The sequence below is a fragment of the Rhinolophus hipposideros genome (assembly GCF_964194185.1).
Source record: "Rhinolophus hipposideros genome assembly, chromosome: 1".
NCBI classification, from domain to species: Eukaryota; Metazoa; Chordata; class Mammalia; order Chiroptera; family Rhinolophidae; genus Rhinolophus; species Rhinolophus hipposideros.
In genome coordinates, this window is record NC_138047.1 from 30,629,930 (window position 1) to 30,656,282 (window position 26,353).

The window sequence follows — 26,353 nt, forward strand, 5'->3', positions numbered from 1 at the left end:
TTCTCACTTGGCAAAATTTGTCATCTTTTCCTATTACCTCTGAGAGAATTTGATTGTAATGATGGAAGACTGACATTATATGTAACCTGGATATTCCCTTACTTGCTATAACTCATTACTTATCCATGTACAAATAATAATGGTAGGTGTGTGACTGTGTGACATGCTGTTTGATTTATTCAACTACTATCCTTTCTAATTGCAAAGGTGTATCTTAGGCCAGTATGGGTAAAACAGTTAATATACACTAAAAACCAAGGGAATTACATCTGTTCTCTGTTTTCAGAAAAAGAGGACCCCTTTGGAACCATGAGGATGTTTCTGCCAAGAATCCTAGCATAAAGAGTGCTGAACAGTTAACTACGTTTTTGAAACATGTGGTTTCTGTTTTTAAGCAGTCAAGCTCAGGTATCTTTCAATGAATATTTCAGATAATATTTACTTTCCATGAGATATTTTAATATGATGTAGAAATGGTTACCAAAAAAAAAAAAAAAAAAAAAGGTTTGTTTTTGCCGATAATCTTTAGCAAAAAAGAAAAAGTTGACAGTCTAAAATGAAAAGTTTTAGATAGGTTTTCTTTTTTTTTAACTTATTAGCAATAATACAGAGGGTGCCAAAAAATTATACACAGTTTAAGAAAGGAAAAAACTATTGCAATTGTAATACTCAATATATATCAATGACAAAAGATGAATACAAGTCACGTTTTACTTCTGCAATTAAAAGAGGTGCTCAAAGTGGTTACCATCAGTGTCCAGACACTTCTAATTACGACGAACTACTGCTTGAGCAACATTGACCAAAGTGTCCACTTGTATACATTTTTTGGCAGTAGATTTGTTTTGTTTGAAGAAAAATTAAGTTATTACTTAAAAATAAGAAAGCAACTAGTGACATTCTGGTGTTCTTAGTTTTATATATGATGGCATCAAAAAATGACAATACAACTGTGTAAAATGAAAAAATTACATTAAAGAACATATGTAGAGGTGACAAACTTAAAAATTCTTTATAGACAGGTACAGCCCAACCTTCTGTGATTTAAAATATAACACATTCTGAAAATTATAGTAAAAATGTATGTGTCTAAAGCATTGGTTCTTAGCTAAGGGTAGTTTTGCCCCTCAGGACATTTGACAATGTCTGGACACATTTGTGTCACAATTGGGGTGCAGGGGCAAGTGGTTAATAATGGTATATAGTTGTGGAGAGGCCAGGGACTCTGCTGAACATTGTATACTGCACAGGACAGCCGTCACAGCAAAGCATGATTTGGCTAAAGTAATCTCAAGGATTACTTCCCTGGAGATAAGAGTAAAGAATTGTCTAAAATGCAGATCGCGTTTAATGAAAAGAAAAAGCATTGACTCATAACATTTGAGTGCCTACCTAGTTTTGTAGGTACTGTGCTGGGCACTGGGTTTTAAATGGTTAGCCTCTGCTTATAACCCCTAGATTCAGAAAAATAAGAACCATCCTGTTATTTCCTCTTTTTTTTCACAGAAGGAATTCATTTGGAGCATCATCTTAGTGAGGTTGCGCTGCAAACAGCACTTTCTTGTTCTTCTCGACACTATGCCGGGAGATCCTTTCAGATTTTCAGGGCCCTAAAGCAGCCTCTTTCTGCAACTACACTTTCCGATGTTCTCTCCAGACTTGTGGAAACTGTAGGGGACCCAGGAGAAGATGCACAGGTATTTCATGAAATTACCTCAGCAGTTATTGAGCATCTACTCGTCAGGGACTTAGTGCTCAACGTAGATTGTTATAAGTAGAGCAAGATCATGGTCCTGTAGGATTATTTATGTCAGGTATGAACAAGCAGGCAAAGAATTAAAGTTTTTAAATTAATATTTAATAACATACTAATCAAATGAAATAGTGACTATTAAAGAAAGCTTTACATTTACACACACACACACACACACTCACAGCCCTGGATATTATCCTTGGATGACCACGAGGTAAAAGAGATAAGAAGGTAAATTTAAATGTAAAGTAGAATATTGAATTTCATTTTCTAAGATAAATTAAGTGAAATGTTGCAGTAGAAAATTTAAGTCAGTATAGATGAATGATTTTATTGACACTGTTCCAGACACTGGACATACAGCAGTGGATAAGACAAAGTTTCTGGCGTTCTGGCGCTCACATTGTGTTGGGGAAGTAAGCCTTAATCCACCAGTAATATATAACACAATTTTACTTAGAGATAAATGCTGTGAAAATATTAAGGTAGAGTAACGGGTTCAAGAATGATGGGAAAGAAGGAGTAGTTTTATATATGATCTTCAGAGAAGGTGATTTTTGAACACATACTTAAGTGATTCCTGTGAGATTCTGGGGAAGAACATTTCCGGCAAAGGGACATGTACTAACAAGTACAAAGGCCCTGAGACAGAAGCAACAGGTTTTTTCAAGGAAAATCAGGGAAACTTCTGTGTCTAGAGTATATTGGATGGAGGTATCCAGAAGCAGGAGATTGAGGTATGCAGGCCTAGCTCGTGTGCGATTTAGTAGGCCCTGGTGGGAGGTGGGGTTTTACTCTGAATTGATTGGGAACCACCCAAAGGGTTTGAGAGGAGGGTGATAGGTACGATTTGCTTTTCAAAAATTCACTCTGGTAGGTTGGGTGGAGATCTTAGGAGGACAAGAGTGAAAGCAAAATGGTGTCAGTTTAAAGGTGATTGTAAGAGTTCTGGCTGAAATGGTGGTAGCTTAGGTTAAGGGAAGCTATGGAGACGAGAAAGAGGGTCAGATTTAGGATATATTTTTAAAGTAATATTTTTCAAGACTTACTGATAGATTTGGTTTAGATGTGAGAGAAAGAAATGAGGATGGCTCCCAGATGTCTGGCCTAAGCAATTTTGGGTGACTTTTGGTGCCATTATAATCAATTTATACCATTATTTTGATGAGTTTTCATCAGCAAGATCTTGTTGCTCAAGAGTTTAATCATTTTGTAATGTTAATGTGGAGTGCGTTCTATTTTTAAATCTCATCAGGAAGTCCGTTGCAATTTCTTTTTTCCACAGCATAATTAATTAAAGTCTGCCCTTTTTTCCTAGGGATTTGTGATTGAGCTTCTTCTCACATTGGAATCGGCAATTGATACTTTGGCTGAAACCATGAAGCATTATGATCTTCTTTCTGCCCTTTCTCAGTAAGAATTTAAACCAGGCCATCTGTAGATTTGTGTATTGAAACTTCAGTAGCTAAATATGTCTAACTGTACCATTATATTATTCTTATACTGATAGTGGCAATGGTACTAAGGAAATCCGATGAATTACCAGTGGAAAAATGAGCCTCAGACAGTGAGGACATGTGAAAAGTCACAGAGCTAAGAAGTGGCAGTGCTGTTCCTCTAATGTCTTAGCCAGAGATGTGCTACTCAGGCTTCATGACAAGCTCCATTCCTGCCACACTCAACATCCGATTGTCCCCCCAGCAGGCCAGGTCCCTCAGGACTCACACCTTCCACATATGTTCCTTCTCCCTGAAGCTGCCTCCCTCCCACTTTCTCTTCCTTGGCAAACCCTGAATGACTTATCTTTCAAGTCCAAACTCAAATATTCCCTCCTAGCTAAGCTTTTCTGATTCTCCCAGGGAAGTGCTAATTGTTACACCCTTTGGGTTCTTAGTGTTTTCTTCATATTTTAATAACATCAATTAACAGGCTATAAATGTATCTGTTTATGGACCACTCTCCCCCAGTAGATTTTATCTAATATTCCTCGCAATTTGCATTCTGCTGGCACATATAGAAAATATTCTTAAGTATTTTTCAGTCAATGATAATTGGACGTGAGGGAGAAGGACAAATCAAAACTTTCTGATCTTGGTTTTTTTGGAAAGTGCACATTGACTGAAATAGGGCCATTGGGACCATTGAGTTTGGGGATAAGACGGATCAGGTCTGCTTTGGACGTAATGTTTACTAAATCCCATAGCTGAGTTATCCGTGATAAGTATAACAGCATTTTCGCTTCTAGTCAAGCCTCATCCAACTCAAAAGAAATACTTCGCCACAGGAGAAGATCCTGTTGTACATTGTGTTTTTGTACGGAGGAAAAAACTCAAACTTGAGTAAGCAGTCAGATAAACTTAAAAATGATTTTTCCTAGTAACAGCTATCACTTTTCAGTGTTTTCAAGAGTACGATTAATGTAGCAAAACAAGTGATTGTGCACACATTCATCTTATCTTTTCTTTTTTAAAGAACCTCATACCATGATCCTATAATGGGAAACAAGTATGCAGCTAACAGGAAAAGCACTGGACAACTCAATCTAAGCACAAGTCCCATTAATAGTAGTTATTTGGGATATAACAGTAATGCAAGAAGTAACTCTTTGAGATTAAGTTTAATTGCTGACCGAAGAGGTGACCGGCGGCGGAGTAACACACTGGATATAATGGATGGACGGATGAACCATAGCAGTAGTTTAGCAAGAACTAGAAGCCTTTCCTCTCTAAGAGAGAAAGCGTTGTATGATGTGCAGCCCACTACTGAGCCTGCCAACTTGATGGCCACCATTTTTTGGATAGCAGCATCTTTATTGGAATCAGATTATGAATACGAATACCTCCTGGCTCTCAGGCTTCTCAACAAACTGCTTATCCATTTGCCTTTGGATAAATCAGAGAGTCGAGAGAAGATTGAAAATGTACAAAGCAAACTGAAATGGAATAACTTTCCAGGCCTTCAGCAGCTCTTCCTTAAGGGTTTTACCTCAGTATCCACACAAGAAATGACCGTGCATCTCCTCAGTAAACTCATTGCTGTCTCCAAACACACACTGGTGGATCCTTCCCAGTTGTCAGGTGATGTTAATAGAATTGCTCCTACTCTTTGCTTTTGAATGTGTTTGCATGTAAACTAATCATTTGTTTGGAAATCTAATATCTGCTTTTCCGCAGTTACCATTTTTTAAATATGTGAGATAGCTTAAATTCTTTGGTAAAAACAAAAACAGAATTCAGAAAATCGAGCACTGCAGGAAATAAAAAGAAAATGGTTTCTGTGAACCATTAAAAATAAATATCTTTAACTTTTAAAATGATGTGCAAATTGGTTATTGTTTCTTTTTTTTTTTGATAGGCTTTCCTCTTAACATCCTTTGCTTATTGCCTCACTTAATCCAGCATTTTGACAGCCCAACTCAGTTTTGCAAAGAAACAGCTAGCCGGATAGCAAAGGTAAGCAAATGTTATGCTGAATGATAACACTAAAGGGAAATTTTTCTGGAGTTTATCTTAACAGAATGGGGCGGGGTGGGGGGTTATTGTCACTTGTTATGTCAATTTCACAGCTAAATTTTTATTTTTATGCATATAAAGGAGTCATACAGTAATGATGTAAGTTACAACTGCACAAATGACAGTGAATAAAATTATTTCATTAGAGTAACATTCCTGAGTCTGAGTCTTTTTCTGCTCCACTTCCCTACTTTATTCTCTATCTTTCTGGCAGTTTCTAATTTGTTCATTTGTTGACTAGCAAATATTTACTGATCAGTGGGTTAGGTACTGATAATACAAGGATAATTAAAGTAGATGGAATACCGACTCTTGTGAGCCTTATGGGGGGATGCAATCCGGGAAGTAGACAGTTACCGTAGCATCTGATAAGTACAATGGGAGAGCAGAGTATTCTAGGGGTCCCTAAAGCAGAAGTCTTCTCTAGGAAGTCACATCTAAGCTGATATTGAAGGCTTAGGAATAACCAAGGTAAGATTGCTGGGTAAGAAACAGAGCAGGGCTGAGGGTAGACATTTTCTAGGTAGAAGCAATTGCATGTGCAAAAGGCCTGAGGAAGAAGAGGGCATAATATAGTTTGGGATTCTGAAAGTTCTCTCTTCCTTTTCCTTTTAATACTCACTTCATCTCTCTGCCTCATTCATTCTTTTGTTTTCCTTATTTGGCTCTTTCCCTCCCATTGAACAGTTCTGAAACAGGAATGTAGCTATTTTTAAATCATCTGTTGACATTTATTTAAAAGTATTATAACTCTTGATCTTAATTTTAATATGATTTTGAAGTTTTATGTTTTTAATTTCCTCTCTTAAGAACAACAAAAATCAAACTCTCTTCTGCTTAAACTTAATCCTTCGTTAAATTTTTTTGGTCAGATTCAGTCTTGGAAATAAGGCTTTTCACAGACTAAAAATGTAAAACAGTTACAAGAAGGTGTTATATAAATGTATAAGTAATATACATACAACAGGAAATTAGGTGAACTGGGGGAGGTGAATAAATAGCAGTATCAGTGAGAAAACAATGTACCACTGGGAGAAAAATCAGAGAAGTCTGCAGCAAAAGGGCACAAGCAAGTATAATTCTCTGGAAGAACTTTATATTTTATATAAGGAATTTTTTTTTAAAGCTGAGATTCAGTTAACAAGTAGCACAGCAGCAAATGGAAGAGCAAGCATGCATAAAGCCAAAAAAAACAAACAAACAAACGAAAAAAAAAACACCCGCCTCTCCAAGGCCCAAATGTCAATACTGGTAAGTTCAAATTTATCTCTAGGTGCCGGTGTAGTGAAAGATACTACCCACCCAAGTAATCACACTAACAGTTAAAAAGAGTAAGATCATTTTCATTATCTTAATAGATAATTAATAAATGACCAGAAAATACGTGATAAAATAATGCTGTTAAAGCCACCTCTTAATTAAATTTCTAAATAAATTAGATATGGGGAGATCTTTAACACAATCACTTTAAAAGCATGTATTTAAAAATAGCCATTATTATAGTTGATGAAAACATATCTCAGTTTTGAAAATGATTGATTGTACACCTGAAATCTATATAACTTTGCTAACAATGGTTACCCCAATAAAGTTTAATTAAAAAAAAAAAAGAAAATGATTATTTGCCTAAAACAACCCAACAACAATGTATTAATGAGGTCTAAAATTAATGAGGTCTAAAAGTGATATAAAATGAATAATTTATTAAAATAACTTTCAATTTTTTATTCTAGTGACACATTAGAAAATGTAAACAAGGATTTTTTTTCCTACAGGAAAGAAAATATTAGGAAATATATTTTTTTCCTACAGGAAAAAAATATATTGGCCTTCTTTGGGATTTCAAGAAAATAAAAAGCATTTGTCCCCTAATAGGAGAAATAGAAGCTTTTAAGAGTATCGGCTGCAATGCTCTGCCCTGCTAAGTGCTGGGTAAATGAGGACCGCTGAGGGACGAGGCCCCTGAGTAGCAAGCCTCTTCTGCCATAACTGAGGCAAAGAACAGGACATTCCAAAAATCTCTTTTGTTTTTAAGAAATCAAATATATGGCTTTCTGTGAGTCATAAATTGTTTTTCCAGTCTGTTTTCTTCCTGTTGATCAGCACACAGAGGTTCCATCTTAAGCTTTCAGCAGGCTGCAGGATAAGAATTAAATTGGTTTCTTAATTATTCCCTCACTTAAACTGTTGAGTAATTTTCTACCATTATGTGCTTCTTCATTAGGCACATATCTCTGGTTCAACTGTTTGTGCCTTTCGAGACCATAGAATTTCAAAATGAGGCAACACTCAGGAAAAACAGTCCTTTTCAGCTATTCATCACAGCAAAAACAGTATACTCGAAACATTTGTTGTAAGACATTCTTTTTGGATCATAGTTTAACCTGGTAATTCAAAAATTCCAAAATTAAATCTAAGCCCTTTATTATAAAATTGCACAACATATATTCTAAAAACCTTTCTTTTTCTTTTTAAAAATAGTTTTTAAAAAATCGTTCTTTAAAAATATATATTCTTTAAGAATACAAGAATTCTATAGAATATCTTATTCTTCAGGAAAATTCTTTAAACTATAAAAGCTTTTCCTGAAAAATAAATTGTTATGAAATTATAAAATTGAGATTTAAAAAAAATAACAGTACAATAACGTATTATATTTTGAAATACAAATAAGAAATATCAACTTACATTTTTTTCCTCCCTGGTGTCTGTTTTTTGGGTAAAAAAGGCTAGTGCATGAAACCAGCTGCTTGTAATGATTTTATAAAATAACTTACAAGGCACTGTGTTAGTCTCTGCAGTCTTGCATCCATCCCTTCATATCTCAGGGCTATCCAGTGATAATGTCCACATGATGCATTAAAATAAATCAGAGTCATCTGGAAGTTGAAATTACAGTATATGTGTTTTAAAAGGTAGTAATCTACTTTCTTTACTCAATGCTTTAGGCAGTTTGAAAATACATACATACATCAATAAGGTGGAAGAATGAGGAAAATGGAAAAAGGAAAACTAAAAGAAATTTTAATGAGGCTAGCCTTTTGCAGTAGGCAGAGATAAAAGACTGGCATGGTGCCTTCCTTGATAGTTCTGCATTGTTCGGATGTCCCCCAGAGAGGATAAGGAACATCCTTACCTATAACTCGGGAAACAGACAGACTAAGAAGGTGCACTTAGTAAGGGAGATCTTCCCAAACATTTCTTGATTCAGATTCCATAGCACTGAACAAAACAAACTCTAGGAAGTCAGCACACTTTGAAGTGGCCTTTAAATGATTGTCCAAGGACCTTAAGAGCTTTTAGGTGACTTCCTGAAGAGCAGTTTCGTGTCCACCCTGCCGACTGCCACTCATTGGAGATGCAGGACTCAGTTTTACCAGAGTCCAGTGAAGTCCTTTGAAGATATCCCACACACTGAGGCTCTGCAAGGGACTACTCTGCTGAGACCCAGGACAGCTTGAGACTAAAGCCTGTCTTCTTTGGTACAGCAGCTCTTCACCTCCTTGAGAGTTCCCGGGCTAAGCCTGCCTATTTAGTTACTTATGCACCAAACCATGTGTAGATTTTACAAAACAAAACTCTTTTTTTTCACTCAATCTTTTTTTGAGATTTTATTGGGGAAGGGGAACAGGACTTTATTGGGTAACAGTGTGTACTTCCAGGACTTTTTTTTTCCCCAAGTCAAGTCGTTGTCCTTTTAATCTTGGTTGTAGAGGGCACAACTCAGCTCCAGGTCCAGTTGCCATTGCTAGTTGCAGGGGGCACAGCCCACCATCCCTTGCAGGACTCTAGGAGTTGAACTGGCATCCTTGTGGTTGAGAGCCCACTGGCCCATGTGGGAATCGAACCGGCAGCCTTCGGAGTTAGGAGCATGGAGCTCTAACCGCCTGAGCCACCGAGCCGGCCCCCCCAAAACAAAACTCTTTTTACGAAACAGTTACAAAAGGATATACGAGTATGGGGCTTACCAAACCGTGTATGGGTTTGTTACCAAAGACAGTTTTACAGAGCATCAGCCATAGTATTTAACAGCCACAAGTATTTGACATATTAATCATCTTTCCATATCATCTATCATTATTCTCTTAAGAATGTGCTTTTATTCCTCTTCTAACTTTGCTGCTATATTGACATAAAATGCATTAAAGGTTCAATATATACATCTAAATTATTTTATTAAGTGCATTTAAGTATAAATTCAAGTTTAAACTTGTGTCTTTATTTTTGGTGAATTTTATTTTTTTTTAGGTTTGTGCAGAAGAAAAATGCCCAACCCTTGTCAATCTGGCTCACATGATGAGTTTGTACAGCACACACACTTACTCCAGAGACTGTTCTAATTGGATCAACGTAGTGTGTAGATACCTTCATGACTCCTTCTCAGATACTACGTTTAACCTTGTGACTTACCTGGCAGAGGTAAATTTACAAAAAAGCGGGGAATGGTGGTGATTTTTTTAACTGCTCTTTGGCAAAACTTTTAGGTAGTCTTATTTCTAGAAGCAGCACTGATACTAATCTTCAAATTGTCTTTGAGAGTGAGTATAGATTAATATCTCTTTTTAAAGACAAATAATATAGATAATACCTTTCAAGTATAAAGAAAGTTTTTATAAAGGTTTTCCCCCGCCATTTTCAGTATTTATTTCTTTATTCACTGTCCTTAAGTGGTATAAATTCAAGATAATGTAAACCTAAACTTTATTTAAAACGGGTTTTTAGTGGTCTTGATCCTAAGGAATGGTTATAGTATTTATTTCTACAAAATTAGTTCTTGACTTTGAAATCCCTTCTAGAATAATAGAGTATGCAGAGGCATTTCCTCTGGGGAATTTTTTTTATTTTGATGATACATTTGCTTCCTAATCTAAGATATGATTTTGGAGGCTAAAAATGGAATTATTTAAAAAAAATACTAGAACAGCATAAAAAGTTAGTATTTATTTGTATAAGAAGTAACTTCATGCCTAGTAAATTACTGAGTAAATAGCCACCCCAAAAGGAAGAAATTCCTGGTCACTAAAAATGTTTGTCATCTTATAATAAAGTAACACCTCCCTTTTCAAAAGTTGACCTTTAGAAATTAAATTTGAAATACTGTATAGACTTAAAAGTCATTCACAACTCAGTGAGCATTATAAATACTCATAACATTCTTTAAATTATCTATATCACTGATGTTGACTGTCATAAAATGCTTCAAGACTGGTGTGAAGTTTTAAAGTGTTGGCTTTAATAGGATTACTCCCCTCAACTTTATATTTAAGAGAGCTGACAGTGTGTGCCCAACAGCTTACTAACCTAAATGAGTGCAAGTCTCTAGTTTTATTTTACACCTTTAGGACACAAGCTGACATAAATCCAGTCCTAACCTCCTTAATCGGCTTTGAATTTAAATGCCTTAGACCAGCTTCACTTTTTGTGCCACCATAAAGTTCACTGCTAAAGTAGCACTAAGTCTCCCTAAAGATCCAGTCATGGGGTGCTAAGGGCTAGAACTGGCACAATACAGCCTGTTGTGTGCCATCTGTGGGCAACATTTGTCCATTCTCTACAGGGAATGCTTTGCCCCAAATGTTACTCTTCCTAGTATCAATTATCCTTGCTGTATTACTATAATTGTCATCAAAGTATTACTAACAACAGTACTAAAACTAGTTACATGTATTTAAACTATATATATTTAATTTAATTGTCATACAAACCCTAGGAGGTAGGTAGTAGCACTGATTTATTTTTAAAAATCCAGGCTCAGAGAAGTTACAAAACGTGTCCAAGATCACAAAGCTATTAAGTGGCCGGTGGGAATAGCTTGGGGTACTTATTTTTTTGGTGATGGTGGTATAGTGGTTTTTCTCTTTACCTAAAACAAATAGTGTTCAATGAAATTAAAGAAAGTTCAGGAAATTAAAGAAAACACCAAAATTAAGATGAAAAATACCTAATTCTCCTTTCTGAGCCAAAACCAAATAAGAGTAATAGACATTTTTTACCTTTTTTAGTCCCTGGATTTCTAATCATCCAACCATAAATTCATGGCTTAAAGATATTATGTTTTTGAACGTCATAAGTATAAATATTGAATTTTCTTCACCCTGATTAAAGTATACTTTTTACTGTTACTTTTAGCTGTTAGAAAAAGGATTGTCTAGTATGCAGCAATCATTGCTACAGATCATCTATAGTCTTTTGAGTCACATTGACCTGTCTGCTGCCCCAGCCAAGCAGTTTAATCTGGAGATCATAAAGATTATTGGCAAATATGTACAGGTGAGTGACCACAAAATTTATGTGTGGAAATGTTCATCTCAAAATGATCTGTAATCATTAAAAAAATCAGAAAAACCTTAAATGACTAGAAGCAAAGAAATGGTAAGTCCATAAATTTATGTCTTCTGGAATATTTAAATGGAATAATGTTCTCAGTGTAAGTGATGAAAAGTAGAATTTGTATGGTGCCTGATAAAAAGCACCAGATATTTAGAAAGTGGAGAAAAAAAAGTCAGACTTGGTTTAATGTAAGTGGTAAGTCAACCTGGTCTGTATTGAATTTCGCCTTTGAACTATCTGTGACAAAAGGCCTTGCAGAGCAGATCAGTATTGTGGATATAGTTTATCAAAGAGAGCAAACTCTTTAAGAACCTTAACAGATCAATATTTTTGTGTTTCTACTTCAGCTATATTTGCATTCACTATAGCAAAACTTACAAATGGAAATACTTGGCTTGCAAGTATTATGTCTTCGTCCATATCTGAAAGTAATAAAAGTCGTAAAATGTTTTCCATGCCATTAGGTAATCCAGGTTATATTTTAAATTGCCTTGGAAAAGTGATTGCAAATATTCCAAAAACATAAGATTCTTTGGTGACCCTGTTAATCTTCTCTGTCTTATCCTTCAGTGAGTAAAACTTCACCAAATAACAATTATATTTTTTTCTAAAACATATTTCTCTTTTCTGCTTAAAGCATAAAGATGTTAACTCATCAAATATTTGGCTGGATCTCCCATAGAAACACATACCACATCGAATTACTAATTTATGAAATATAAATATATTTATTTTGTTCAGAAACACAAACTCCATATGCCCACTGCACTCGCAAGCAACCAAAAGAGGACATAGATTTGTGTCAAAATGAACTGCACATTCCCCATCGAAAAGGAACAGCACAATTTAGCATCCCCTGATGGTTGCCATGTTGGAATACATGTCCAGTCTTGCCACAACTTCACATTTTTTAAAGAGATGCTGGAAATGGGTTTTTCCCCCAAAATCGGCTAATTTCAAAATGTTGACTCAAATTTTTTTTGAAATTTATTTGTAAATGTTGTGTGAACCAAGGTCATATTTAGCTGATGGGTCATCACAATTACTGCTTTATTCAAGCATTAAACATTTTACAAAGAATTGCACTCCTGATAATCTGTAACATTTAGAACACAACTACCCATATAATTTATAGAAACATTCCTGAAGGAAGTTTTAGCACTTTACAATATTCAGAGTCTCTACTTATTTTTACCAGAAAAAAATTATGATTTCTACTAAGTCATAACTTTGTTAAATGTAAACTGTTTTTTTATAGTGATATGCTTAAAATGTCACACTGTTATGTGGATGTTTTTATTATTAAATACATTGTGCTTTAGGTGTCTTAATATTAAGATGTCATTAGCTAACTTGGATAACTCAGTTCTGCCAGATTTTTTAATTTAATTTTGTTGTTTTAATGGCATTTCCCCTTTCCCCATCCCCAGAATTGTCAACTGTGAAACGATATGTATAATACAAGGTTGAAATGTGATTTGGGTAACATAACTAAGAAAAAAAGTAGTTTTTTAAATGTACTCTTTTCAAGTTAGTAAGGGGGAAATACTATAAATTCTTTATTAGACATTGATTTCTTCTCCACATATACATTTATCATGTAAATCATTCCTAAATTATGTAGAAATATATAAGACCAAAAAAAAAGCAGAAAAACATAGCCACCATATATGTAGGGAGAAAAAAACGCACCCTCACATACAGCTCAGTAATCCCTGAGAGCATCACTTTAGCACAGTATTTACACTTATTATTTGGGGCGTAGTTCAACAAAAATCTAATTTTTTTTAGTACTGTTTTTCCCTGAAAATAAGACCTAGCCAAACCATCAGCTCCAATGCATCTTTTGGAGCAAAAATTAATATAAGACCCAGTCTTATTTTATTATACTATAAGAACCTGTCTTATTTTAATATGTGAGGGTGCTTATTTTAATATAAGACCGGGTATAATATAATATATAATATAATATAATATAATATATAATACTGGGTCTTATATTAATTTTTGCTCCAAAATACACATTAGAGCTGATTGTCCAGCTAGGTCTTACTTTTGGGGAAACATGATATTTTAATATTTTTATGTCTAAAAAGAGTATGCATTGAAATTTTTCACTCCAAGATTTAAAATATTTAGTCATAAAACTATAAACTTTACAAAGCTCACATATATGCAATCCCTTTGTTTACCACTACTGCCAGATTACTGTATTAGAATTTCTAAATTAATAATATTTATAAAACACTTATTGGGAGAAATGCAAGGTATTCTGATTTGGTAGCAATATTATGTATATAGTACCTCATAAAAACTAACATTACAAATAACTTGTTTTTTTCCCTTTTTAACTCAGATCCTTTGTTAAGGACCTCAAAACAAAACCGAATAATTAACAAGAGTTTTTGTAGAAACAGTATTTTCATTGTGTAGAGTACCGAAATTTTTGTTCTTAGTTAAATATGTATTTGTAACTCTGATATGTCTGTTGTATTTTTAAACCAGAGTCCTTATTGGAAGGAAGCCCTTAACATACTAAAACTGGTGGTGTCTCGCTCTGCAAGTCTTGTTGTACCCAATGATGTCCCCAAGACCTATGGGGGAGATATAGGCTCTCCTGAAATATCCTTCACTAAGATTTTTAATAATGTCTCTAAGGAGCTGCCTGGGAAGACCTTAGATTTCCATTTTGATATATCTGAGGTAAGATGCTCGGGAATCCATACAGAAGCTCTTTTAGAAATTTTCATTTGTTCATTTATTCATTCAACATGCAAATTGAGCTCATACGCAATAGGAGACACTGGGATAGGTGTGAAAATGGGATGGGGGTGGGGAGAAGGCCTACTCTTGGGAAGCTGACAGTCTCTTGGAGAAATAGGCAAATAAACATTGTGATCAGTGCTTGGCTGGAAGCAAGTTTAAGGTGCTGTTGAAATACATGTGCATCTAACCTGAGTGTTGAAAGACAGGCATATGGGTATGGAAATGTGGAGAGGTAGGATTAAATCCAAGAAAAGGCAGCATGTGTGAATGAAGGCTTGTAAGTGTGAGAAAGCATGGTGCTCTGGAATCTTCCAATTAGTACAGCATACCTTGAGCAGAGGACAGAGAACAGAGTATAGAGTGTGATGAGAGAGAAGCTGAAGGCACAGGGACGGACAAGGGAGCTTGCTTGCTGTAGTAACAAGATGGTTTTATCTTGAACCAGAAGTTCAGAAAGGATTTTTAGGTAGAGTAGGAAATATTAGGATTTGCATTTTAAGATGATCACTTTGGCAAGAGGATGGAAAATAGAGCAGGGGGGAGGAGAGGGAAATCAGTGAGGAATCTGTTAGAATAATTTGGGCAAAAGATATGTTGGACTGTCCACCGGCAACTGCAGACAAAATGAAGAAGGGGTGTTTTTCAAAAGGACTGGGGCTGTAAATGACAGGATTTGATGGGAAGGAGAGGAAGTGCTATGTGAGGAAGAGACATCAGGACAGTTCCTTTGACAATCCCCTGAATATAGGTGCTATTCAAGGAGAACAGCGTTTAGCAGGAGGGGGTGATGAGTTCAGTCTTGAATATATTGACTCTGAAGTAACTAAGAAACACACTGACAGAGATGCCTAGTAGTCAGTTAGATTTTGAGATCTGAGGTTTTAGAGGAAAACTTGGGTGGAAGTAAAAATTGTAAGGATTTTCAGTGTTGTATATACGTGGAAATTGAAATTGTGGGAGGAAAAACAAGGCTAAAATAAACTGAGACCTGAGAAGCCCAATATTGCTAGACAGAGGCAAGGCCTACCAGTCCCAAAGGGAACCTGGGTTCTTACTATGACACATATTCATACAAAACTCACGTAAAGATTTTTGACTCTTTTGCGAAACCCTAATTCTTTTTTCTCCAGCACCTGAGCCCAATCTTGGTGGTTTTGGTGCCATTGAAATGGTCTTTTACAAGCCAAAGGAGGAATTTTTCAAGAGAGAAGTTATGGATCAAGTATTGAAGGAGAAAAAAAAAACACAAAAACAAACAAACAAAAAGTATTGAAGGGGAGTTGAGAAAGATAAAAATTGAAGATCTGATCACATTTTAATTGATTAGGACTATATAGATTTAAAAATATTGTTTTTTACAATTTAGTCCTGCTATTAGGATTTATCCAAAGTTTATTGGGTTTTGCTTTTTGTTTTAAGGTAGAAAGTATATTTATTGCTAATCTTTTCGTTAATATCACCTGAAAATTCTAACATGGAGTACATACTAGCATCAGACTATGATAGAGTAACTGGGCTTTACTGTTCTTCCAGGTCAGAAATTGATGATGTAACAATTTATTTGAAGTAGTGATGTGAATTCTCAAAACATTTCATAAACCTGATTTCAATTTATTTCATCAAAGTTTCCCAAGTGCCTGCTATGTGTAGGCATGGGAAATACCTTACAGGAACAGAGATGAATCGCGTTTGGTCCGGGGACTGTCCTGTAGTAAGAAAGACAGGCGCATAAACAAAGCACCCTCACGGGGCACGTGTCCAAGTAGAATCACCCACCGGTGGTGGTAGTTTCACAGAAGGCATCCTTGGAAGTCTGGAGTCACCCTTAAAAGATGAATAGGGATTTGCTTGGTGAATATTCCGTGCAAAGAGGGTTGCATGTGCTAAAACACAGATCCATAAAAGCATGATATGTTTGAGAAAAAATAGCAAGTTCAGTTTTGCTGGATTGTGAAGTTCAGGGGGGTGATAGAAGTTGAGTTTAGGGAGATAAGCAGGAACCAGATCATAAAGGGACTTGTATAATATGCGAATGAGCTTGAATATTATTTTCAAATGCAAATTCAAGATAGTTTACAAAGCCAAATACATTAAATGAGTTTTCGATCATCATAGAATTTTTACTGAAATAAGTTTTGGAAATATACTTTAGATTTGTAGTAAGAAGCTACATAGATATCTTCTTTGGAGTTCTTACTTACCTTGAATCTTTGCAAAAGCACATTATTGAAGCACACTTCACAATATGCATTGAAAAAAACCACCAAAATGTTAATAGACATTAAATCTGAATGGTGAGATTTTTAAAAATCATTTTTATATTTTCTGAGCTTTCAAAGATACATTTTATAATCATGGAGAGAAAAGTGGTAGTTTTTAAAGAAAGCAGATCTATATTTAAAATAGGAATAAGCTCACTGGTGATCTCAGAGACATATTTCCAATAAAGGGAAATCTCTTGATAAAAACAACCTTTGGTTTTTGTAATATGTACTGCATACTAAGTAATCTTTTTCCTTATGCTGCTTTTTTGGTTGTTTGTTTTTAAAAATGTCATAGATATATAACCCTTTTATGTTGAAATATTTGAGTCAAACACTGGCATTTTGTTTCTGTGTAGACACCAATTATTGGAAACAAATATGGTGACCAACATAGCGCAGCTGGAAGAAATGGGAAACCGAAAGTTATTGCTGTTACTAGAAGTACCTCTTCTACTTCTTCTGGTTCAAATTCTAATGCCTTGGTCCCTGTTAGCTGGAAAAGGCCACAGTTATCACAGGTACATAAAAAATACCAAAACTGAATAGTCATAGAAGAATCAATTTTGTTGAATGTATGAAAACTTGAAAATTTGTCCTATTTTATCAGTAATCCTAACATTTGAATTTTTTTTTTCCTTAGAGAAGAACAAGAGAAAAGCTAATGAATGTGCTCTCTCTCTGTGGTCCAGAATCTGGCCTTCCGAAGAATCCATCAGTGAGTAATCATAAAAACATGTGTAAAGGTTTTAAAAATCAGGTTATTCCATAAAGAAACGGAAATCATTCTGTCTCCTTGCTTGCCTTTTCTAACTTATCTGACTTATGGTATTGACTAAGCGTGAAAAAAGTATGACTTGTTTTTGTGATAATTGGCAGCTATGCTAATTATTCAACCAATTAGACATTAACATGAATTCCAAATTAAAGCTCCATATTCATTGACAAATGAGACCCGCAGTGGCTCTTAGGGCACAATGTCTCACTCATATGCAGAGTGACAAAGCTGATGGCTGGCCTTTTTTTTTTTTTTTTTTTTTTTTTTTTTTGCGGGGGCATCAGGTTGTATTTTCTTCTAACGAAGACTTGGAAGTCGGTGACCAACAGACAAGCCTAATCTCTACAACAGAAGATATAATTCAAGAGGAAGAAGTAGCTGTGGAAGATAATACCAGTGAACAACAGTTTGGCGTTTTTAAGGATTTTGACTTTTTAGATGTTGAATTGGAAGATGCAGAGGTAAGGATATGGGCTTTCTATTGTAATATTCATAGAATAGTTGCAACTGTATAAGAACTAAAGATTTGACCATAGACACTTTCCTTATTAAGGTCAGTGTGTAGTCAGAAAGATAAAAATCTAACTTGGGAACTAAATGTGATTACTAGTACAGTTAGTCCAGTAGCAGAATAAGTCTGAAATAAAAGAGAAACATCTAATTTTTCATCTTTATCTTTAAAAAAAAAAAAGAAAGTAAAAAAATGTATTTCTCCAAAAATATTTTTTTAAATTTAGGGTGAGCTTAGGCTTAAATGTTTGGCATGAGCTACAGAAATTAATGTGCAGCAAAATAGTAAAAACTTACATGAAAGTATATCAAACAATTTTTCAGAATGTGGCACTTATGCTAAATTGATGGTTAAGATGCTGTGGCTCTTGAACTCTTTCCTATGGCAGATGACTGAGATTCTTCCTGTGATACTCCTCACCACTTTCTTCTTCATGATGTAGCCAGCTCTCTCAAATGCCTCATTTCATTTAATACCCAAAGGGCTTTCTCTTCTAAATTGATTCAGTTTAGAATAAATTGATGGTGTGTCTATTCAGATACTTTCTAAGTGGAAAATCCAGCTCACAAAACTGAGATAGTCCAGAGTAGGGTTTATGTAGATATAGCTGTGAGGTCTCTGGCTCTTTGCAGTTCTCTAAGCTCTGCCTTTCTCTGCAAGTCAGCTTACCCTCAGACAACAGAAAGATGATTTTAACTGCTACCGTGTTGCCCTGAAAATAAGACCTAACCAGAAAATAAGCCCTAGCATGATTTTTCAGGAGGGCATCCTCTGAACATAAGCCTTAATGCGTCTTTTGGAGCAAAACTTAATATAAGACCCGGTCTTATTTTCGGAGAAACATGGTACATGTGGCCTTACATCCACATGTAGTAAAAAAAAAATGAGGGTCACTTCTAGAAATGCTCTCAGGAAAGTGACAAAGTTGCTCTCCTAAACTCTTTTAGCAAATTTCTTGTCATATCTCATTGGCCCAAGTTGAGACATTTGCCAGTTTCTGAAACAGTCACTAGCAAAGAGAGTAAGATTGCCCTGGTTGTCTTAGGCTATTCGGAAACTGTTCCTGTAACTGAGATCAATCCCCTAAACCACAATCTTCTAAACCTGAGAAGCTTATGAGAAATAGGTAAAAAAAAAAAAAAAAAAAAAAAAAAAAAAAAATTTGTTCATTCTCAGATTGTTACAAATACCTATATTTGAGAGCCCCAAATGCCTTATTATCAAGTGTCCATACCATGTCATTGGTATATCTTTCTCCAAAGAATTTGAAGTCACTTATACAGTACGTATGCATTTATCAACTCCCTTGAACGGATGTTTCCTTTGGCGCTAATAGGTGAGGTGGAGGAGTGAAATGTGGTTGCTTGTGCCCTGTCACATGTAGTTGTTGCTAGGAAACCAGATTAGAGACGTCCTCTTACATGCTTCAGCCTCACCTGCAGATATGAGGAAATGACCATGCTGCCTCCGAGTCAAACAAATGCCTTGACATCAGCTTAGCAGTTTTATGGGCTTCTACATAATAGTACACCGTTTACATATTCCCAAAGATACAATTGTACAGGTTCACAGGAGTCCCCAAAGCAACTATTCTTCAGCACCTTGTAGGGCAGTGGCTTTTAAATTTCTTTTATCATTATCCATAGTTAATACATTCATATCACAACCAAATATATACATAAACACACCTTTAAAATAAAAGTTTCAAGAATATGTACCTTTACTATGCTATGCACACTAATATTTTCTATTCTTTTCCTTTCTGTATTGATTTAAAAAATGGATTTCACATCCACAATTTGAAAAACATGTGGTAGGAAATAGGACACACTTGAACAATGAGGCAAGAAAGTGTGATGGGTTAAAGAGACCTGCTGCCCCACCTCAGGGCATGCGCAGCTTCTAAATTCTTCTATAGTTATTTGCACTGTAAGGTTTAGAATTTAAAATTTCTAAAGGCAGGCTCTTGATATTTTTGTAAGGATAAGGTTATTTTTTTTTATTATTTGCTTTTTTTTTTAAAAGAACACTGTAAATGGCTCCAAGTTCATCCAGTACTCCAAAATGTCAATAGTAATAAAAGTGGCTTTTGAATACAACTTTAGTTAGATTAAATTAAAGATGCTTATCATAGGTCTGTCTTTCACTCAACTGACAGTCATTTGGGGAGAGTGGTGCTAATTTAGGCCTCATCATTAGGCCAAATCAAATGACAGAGATTTTCTAAATCTTTCTTCCTTAAAATATGGTAACAGGAAATACTTTACTACAAAACAAACTTAACTACTAAGGAAACCTTGAAAGGCCATGCTGTGTATTCATTCATTTACCAAATCTATATTGAAGGCTGTTGCCATTATGATGTATTATGCTACATAATAATATTTGCATTATGTTCTATGAAGGGGGCTTTTCAAACTCTGATCTGCAGAGCCTTAGGGCTTCTAGGATATACCCTGAGAAACACCAAGGGCCAGATGGGGAAAACTCCTGGCCACCTTTCAACCAGAACAGCTCTGGTTTGTTTCATCAGTTTTACACAGTTGACTTGCACCTTAAATTTTATTTGAAATAAGTATTCCTCTGCTTTATTAAAAAAAAAAAAAAAAAAAGATTGGAAAACCTCTATTCTGGACAATCCCTCTGGAGTAAAGGAACACAAGTAAATCATATTTTGCTAGCCAACTCACTGTAATTTGTCGTATCAGGGCTTAAGAAAGAGTTGTAAGAATTACATCCTTACAAAAGGAGTATCAGCTTAGAATAATAGAAACTTATATAAATCTGGGGTGAAATTGAAATTTGTCATTTTTCCTCTTGACCTTTTGAAGTTGGCAAAGGTTATGTTTTGATAGCAGTGATCTTGATTTTTAACTATTTTATAATGAAAAATGACCATTTGGTTTAGTCAGAACCATCCTATAGACTAAAATAATTGTGACCCTGTATGTTGTCAACTGAATGTGGGTATTTTAAGTCAGTTTTACATTGTATCAAGTATTAAATCTATGTGAATTTTGAAGATTTTCTTAAAGTTTGTGTTGCTGAAGTGTATCATAGAAATGTTGTTTTAAGTGTCTGTCTCTGACTTTTTCACAATATATTTTGCATAAAAAAGTAATTCGAATCACACATTGGCTTCCTGCACAAAGCTTAATCCAGAGCTTGAATCAGTCTTTGGGTTTGAGAAATAAATCACAGAGTTTTCCCCAAAAGTGTAGTGTATATTTAAATGTTTGTCTTCGTTCTTTCTAATTCTGTGTGTTTTCCTTTTTGCTAACCAGGAGCTGCAGGTAAGTTGCAGCCTGGTGTTGTGGGTTGTTTATTTGTTGTCGTCTGTGATGTATTTGTCTTCTTTGTGGTCTCATTTGTGTGTGTGTACTAGATTAGAAATGGCCTCGATAGTAGTAGGTTGAGTTAGTCCCCAGTAATACAACACAGAAAGTTAACAAACAGGTTGTCAACCTAATATCTTGATCTCTTTTAATATAAATATTTAATGATGTTTTAAAAGTTTTAAGAAATTGAAGGGCTGATTGAAACTCTGCTTATGATGATGCGTTAAGTATTTTTTTCATCTTGGTGTATGTTTTCCTGGTGTATTACATTTATTGTATCTATAAGCATGTATTTGAGGTCTTAGAAATCATGTCTTGCTTTTTTCCAGGGTGAAAGTATGGACAATTTCAACTGGGGAGTCCGCAGGCGCTCGCTGGACAGTATTGACAAAGGGGACACCCCATCCCTCCAAGAGTACCAGTGCTCCAGCAGCACCCCCAGCCTGAACCTAACAAATCAGGAAGATACAGATGAGTCCTCAGAAGAAGAAGCGGCACTCACAGCAAGCCAGATCCTCTCACGCACGCAGATGGTACACAGTGACAGCTGGTCTCCTTTTCCTCTTAACTTCCAACTTAGTAATTACTCTTTCTTGCTATTCTGTTTTTCATTTCAGTTTGGGTAAAAAGCACACACTGAAATGAACACCCAGAATCGCAGCAGTAATGGCGCATTCTGTTTTCCATGACAGAACCAAACATTTAAGTTGATAAGTACACACCCATTAGCAGCTGAGACATATTTTATATTGCTTCTCTCCTAGGGATGGTGAGTTGTTCTGGGCCTTCTTTCGAGGACCTCCTTGTGAGTGATACGTATTTGTGCTGTCAGTGTGAATAGCAACACTGTTCAATTCGCTACCCGCTTTTCTTTCCTAGTTAATGTGGAGAGATTGAGCACAACTCTGGTCTCTTTCATGGTCACGTCAGTCTGATGGAGGGTCTGGCTTGTATCCCAACGGCTAGACAGCAGAGTTAAAGAATGAGTGAAAAATGAGAAACTGAAGGTTGTAGTGTGTTCATTCAGAAATGTGGGGCTGAAAGGAAGGCTGAAGATGCAGTGGTAGCTGGGTTGGAACTTGAAGGTGACAGAATGAGGACAGAGAAGGTGTGTGGAATAGCCATCACGGTGCACGTGACAAGGAATCAACCAGCGAGGACCACGCATAACCTACAGTGACACAGCTCTTCTATAGCTGCCTTTTTCAGACTGAACGAAACTGTGCCTCTCTTTAACGTGGACCCATTAGCTCCACACTCGGTCTTCTGGTAAAGTTGGCAGTGATGTTAAATGGCAGGGGCTGAGCTCGCGTTAAGGTTGTCAGTTTGTGTTTAGCTTCTCACCTCTCATTTTTTTGACATCTCATTGCTGCCCCCTATAAGTCTCTCAACTAATTTAAGTATTAGATGGTGAGCTGTTGCTGATAATCTCCAAGTGTTTAAGATGCACCGGTCTCTGTTCATGGTGTTTTACACGTATCAGTCACTATAACTCTGCCCCAACCACACGAGGTAAGTATGGTTATTGCAGTTCTGCTGATTAAGTGACTTGTCCTGGACCACAGAACTAGAAAGTGGGTTTGAACCAGGCAGACCCGTGCCACCGCAGGCGTGGTCCTCCGTGTCTCAAGTGACTATTCTCACTTAAAGGAATGGTTGAGTTACTGGCAACAGAGACTGACTGACTGAGGCACAGGCCTTCCCTGGAGCCAGACCGTAGTCTCAAGCCGGCATCGCCGCCAGCCTGCCGTGTAACTGTGGTCAGGATTCCTAACCTCCCCTTTCAAAAAGGACTCCTGAAAGTACCTGAGTCCTGGGAATGTCACAGGACGGAAAACCACCTAGGCTATAGTACATACTTAATAAAGGTTAGCTCTCAGGAGAACCATGGGGCAGAATTGACGGTCTCCTTCTAAGGCCAGCCCCAGTCATAGTGCTGACATTGAAAAAAAGGAACTTGAAGTTGCTTCCTCCTCATGGGGAAAAAAAAAATAGTTTTGCCTTTGTCTACTGCAATCACAAGCTTGGTATTTCTTATGTTAAATATTGGCCATGAAAAATTTATAACCCTGCTTAAAAGAGGAATAATTATAATATTTTCTTTTTTCTAATTAATAACTACCACTTTTTTAAAGAATCTAAACCCACCAGTGATGGACTGCTGTGACAACTTTATTGTCCTAATTCTTTTTGTGCGAGTGAAGTTCTGTGATACTGAGTTTTGCTTAAACGAACAGCTAGTTCAGACTTAAAATTAACACTGCTTGCTGAGAATCCACTGCATGCTTGGCACGAAAGCCACAGGGGAGAGCCCGTGCCTTCACAAATCCTCAGACCAACTGAAAACATAAACATGACCCTAAAAAAAACAGGAATTTCAGTTGAAGAAGAACACAGTCACGTAGAGCTCTTCCCCTTTGACAGTTTTCATTTAGCAACACTTAACCTGTACTAAAGGATATTTCAGTTCTGCTGATGGATCAGCTGTGTCACTGACAGCGCCAATTCTGGAATAGCCTGAATGGGGGCAAAAGGTCACTCTAAGAAGTCAAAGAAGCTCTTTCTAGCTCAGCCCCCCAACTATCTTATGATATAGAACATGTCCCTTTGTGGTCTTTGTGCCTTTGTGAGTGATAAATAAATTCCTTATTCGACTGTTTCTCCTTCTAGTTAAACAATGATTCTGCTGTCGAGGAAACAATGCCAGACCATACTGATTTACTTCTTCAGTCTCAAGATTCCACTGGCAGCGTCTCAACAGAAGAAGTGCTTCAAATCAGAGATGAGACCCCAAGTTTGGAGCCTTCTGTAGATAATGCTAACAGCCAGCTGCCTGAGGTGGGGAGAAATGGGGGCTGGTGCATGGCCAATCGGGACTCTTTTTAGCACTCTGTTCCATCCCTTACTTTTCTTTCGAAAGAGTATTCACCTGATGACGCTAATTATTTGATTTGTCTCCAGTATTTCTAACCTGTTGGGTTGTTTTAAATGAAATAGTCAAATCTGAAAATAGTTGATGGATGAAGGAAATGACCTACAGGTTAAAAATAATCTTTGAGTGTTTCTAATGAGCATTTTGTGTTGCAGAGTGTGATTAGGTCACTGTACAGACGCTTCTCTGGGGGTGGTGAGCATCTGCTGTGTCTCTGAAGGACCGCTTCTGTTTTCTAACCTCTTTTTGCTTTGTATTTGGGTTTATGTAATTGGTGCTCTGATTGGGATAAAAACCTCAGGCCAGCTGTGTTAGCAGTTGTTTAAATGAAATCTTTTAAAATGACTTTGGAACTCCTAGTATTATGTTTTTTGGGAAGGCCTGTGAGAAGTAAGCCAGATTCCAAGCTAATGACTGACTAAAAATAAGTAAGTATTAGTGTTCTTAGTGTTTTTTTTTTAAGATTACTATACATACGTTTTTAAACTATAATTGTATATTTCTGTCATATGTGCTTTTATGCCTTGATAATTTAGGAAAATACTATATTTTTTCAGTGTTAATCGAATTAATGTAGTTATTGCATCTCATTATTTTAATAAATTGAAATCTCATGCTCTTATTCAGCTGACAGTGTATTTTACACCTTTAACAGTACGGAGACATATATTGAAATGAAGGTATTCAGGCAGCTGTTTTTAAATGGTTGTTCTAGTATGACTGAAGTTTAGATAATTCCATTCCACAAATATTAGATGCCAGGCATTCAGTTAGGTGCTAGAAAGATGAATGAGGCATGACCCCTGCTGTCAGGGAGCGTGCATTGTCTGTTAAAGGAGACAGATGGTTGAAAGGAAGCATTACATTTCGGTACGAGAAACTCAATAATAGACATGTTCAAGGCTTTTTGAAAACTTGGAGTCTAGTTAGCTGTGCATAGGGGTGTTGGTGGTAAAGAATAGTCTTCGTGGCGAATGAGACATTCCAGGCAGAGGGACACCATGTGGAAAGACATGGAGTGTGAAATAACATGGTAGGTAGGTTCCGGTAACAGCAGGAAATTCAGCATTTCTAGAGACTATAACAGAGGAAGAGGAACAATAGCAGAGATGGGTAGTGGTGCTACACGCCATACTAAGGACTTAGACTCCGTCTTGAGATAGAAAGTCATGAATTTTCATTCTTTGAAGAGACGTCTGTGACAACACTACATCAGCCCCCCTGGATAGGAACGCAGACCATGCGAGCGTTCAGTCAGTTAGCCATTCCTGTGGAGCCCCTGCTATGTGCTGGGCGCTATTCTAGGCACTCAGCCTACAGCACCTTGTCAGACAGACAACGGCTCCTGGTTCTGTGGAGTTTAACTCTAGCAGAAGAGACATAATAAACAGGTAAAACAAATCAAATGTAAATATCAGAAAGTGATCATCTTATTATTCACACTAAAAAGACTAACAGCAGTGTGGACTCGGTGAGGGAGAAAGTTGGACAGGGTGGCATTAGAGGTGATCCTTAAGCGACAAGAGGCAGCCAACCCTGGAAGTTGTGGGGGAAGAATGTTCCACGCTCAGGGAGCAACAGTTAAGAAGGCCTGGGTAGATCTGAAGAACAAGAAACAGGCCCGTGAGGCTGGGGCCCAGTGAGCACGGGAGGAGGGGAGGAAGAAGAAGGTAGAGGCCGCACCAAGGTACTGCCATGGCCCATTTTTAGGCCGTGTAAGGCCCGTAACCATTGGAGGGTTTTAAGCAGAAGAAGGACGTGATTAGATTATGGTTTGTTTGTTTGTTTAATCCCAGCTTTTCTTAAGGAGAAAGGAAAGTAGGTTCTAGTACCTGACACGTGGAGCTTGTGGTCTGGGCGCCTATCATCAGGGGGAGGTTAGGCGTTCAGGTGAAGTATCTGGGACCGAGGTGTGTCTCCTGTGCACTCCAGGAGGCTGAGGTAAGAATATCAGCAAGAGAGGAGGGGGCCCAACTGAGACCGAGAGCACGGCCGTGAGACGTGCTCACAGAAGAGAATGGAGGGGCCTTACAGATACGCCTCAAGGGGACTCCAGTCCTTTCCGCTGTTGGGAGGCTTGCTAAGTGGGCAGCGACTACTAGTTACTACCTAGTCTACTGTGTCTGGTTTGGATCACAGCTTGTTAAAAGGTCCATGGACATGCTCTTTAGA

At 36.7% G+C, this 26,353-nt stretch overlaps 1 protein-coding gene across 7 annotated transcripts in view; it reads left to right on the forward strand.

Moving 5' to 3' along the window:
- FRYL (FRY like transcription coactivator) overlaps positions 1-26,353 on the forward strand; it is a 241,985-nt gene that overhangs the window by 191,017 nt on the left and 24,615 nt on the right. For all 7 annotated transcript variants that reach the window (XM_081049753.1, XM_081049752.1, XM_081049754.1 and 4 more), the window contains 13 exons: positions 287-408; positions 1,507-1,697; positions 3,072-3,166; positions 4,226-4,830; positions 5,108-5,205; positions 9,514-9,684; positions 11,395-11,535; positions 14,101-14,298; positions 16,982-17,143; positions 17,266-17,340; positions 17,685-17,861; positions 21,579-21,782; positions 23,920-24,087. In XM_081049753.1, the coding sequence (XP_080905879.1) occupies positions 287-408; positions 1,507-1,697; positions 3,072-3,166; positions 4,226-4,830; positions 5,108-5,205; positions 9,514-9,684; positions 11,395-11,535; positions 14,101-14,298; positions 16,982-17,143; positions 17,266-17,340; positions 17,685-17,861; positions 21,579-21,782; positions 23,920-24,087 (2,407 nt within the window). The remainder of the gene's footprint in view (positions 1-286; positions 409-1,506; positions 1,698-3,071; positions 3,167-4,225; positions 4,831-5,107; positions 5,206-9,513; positions 9,685-11,394; positions 11,536-14,100; positions 14,299-16,981; positions 17,144-17,265; positions 17,341-17,684; positions 17,862-21,578; positions 21,783-23,919; positions 24,088-26,353) is intronic.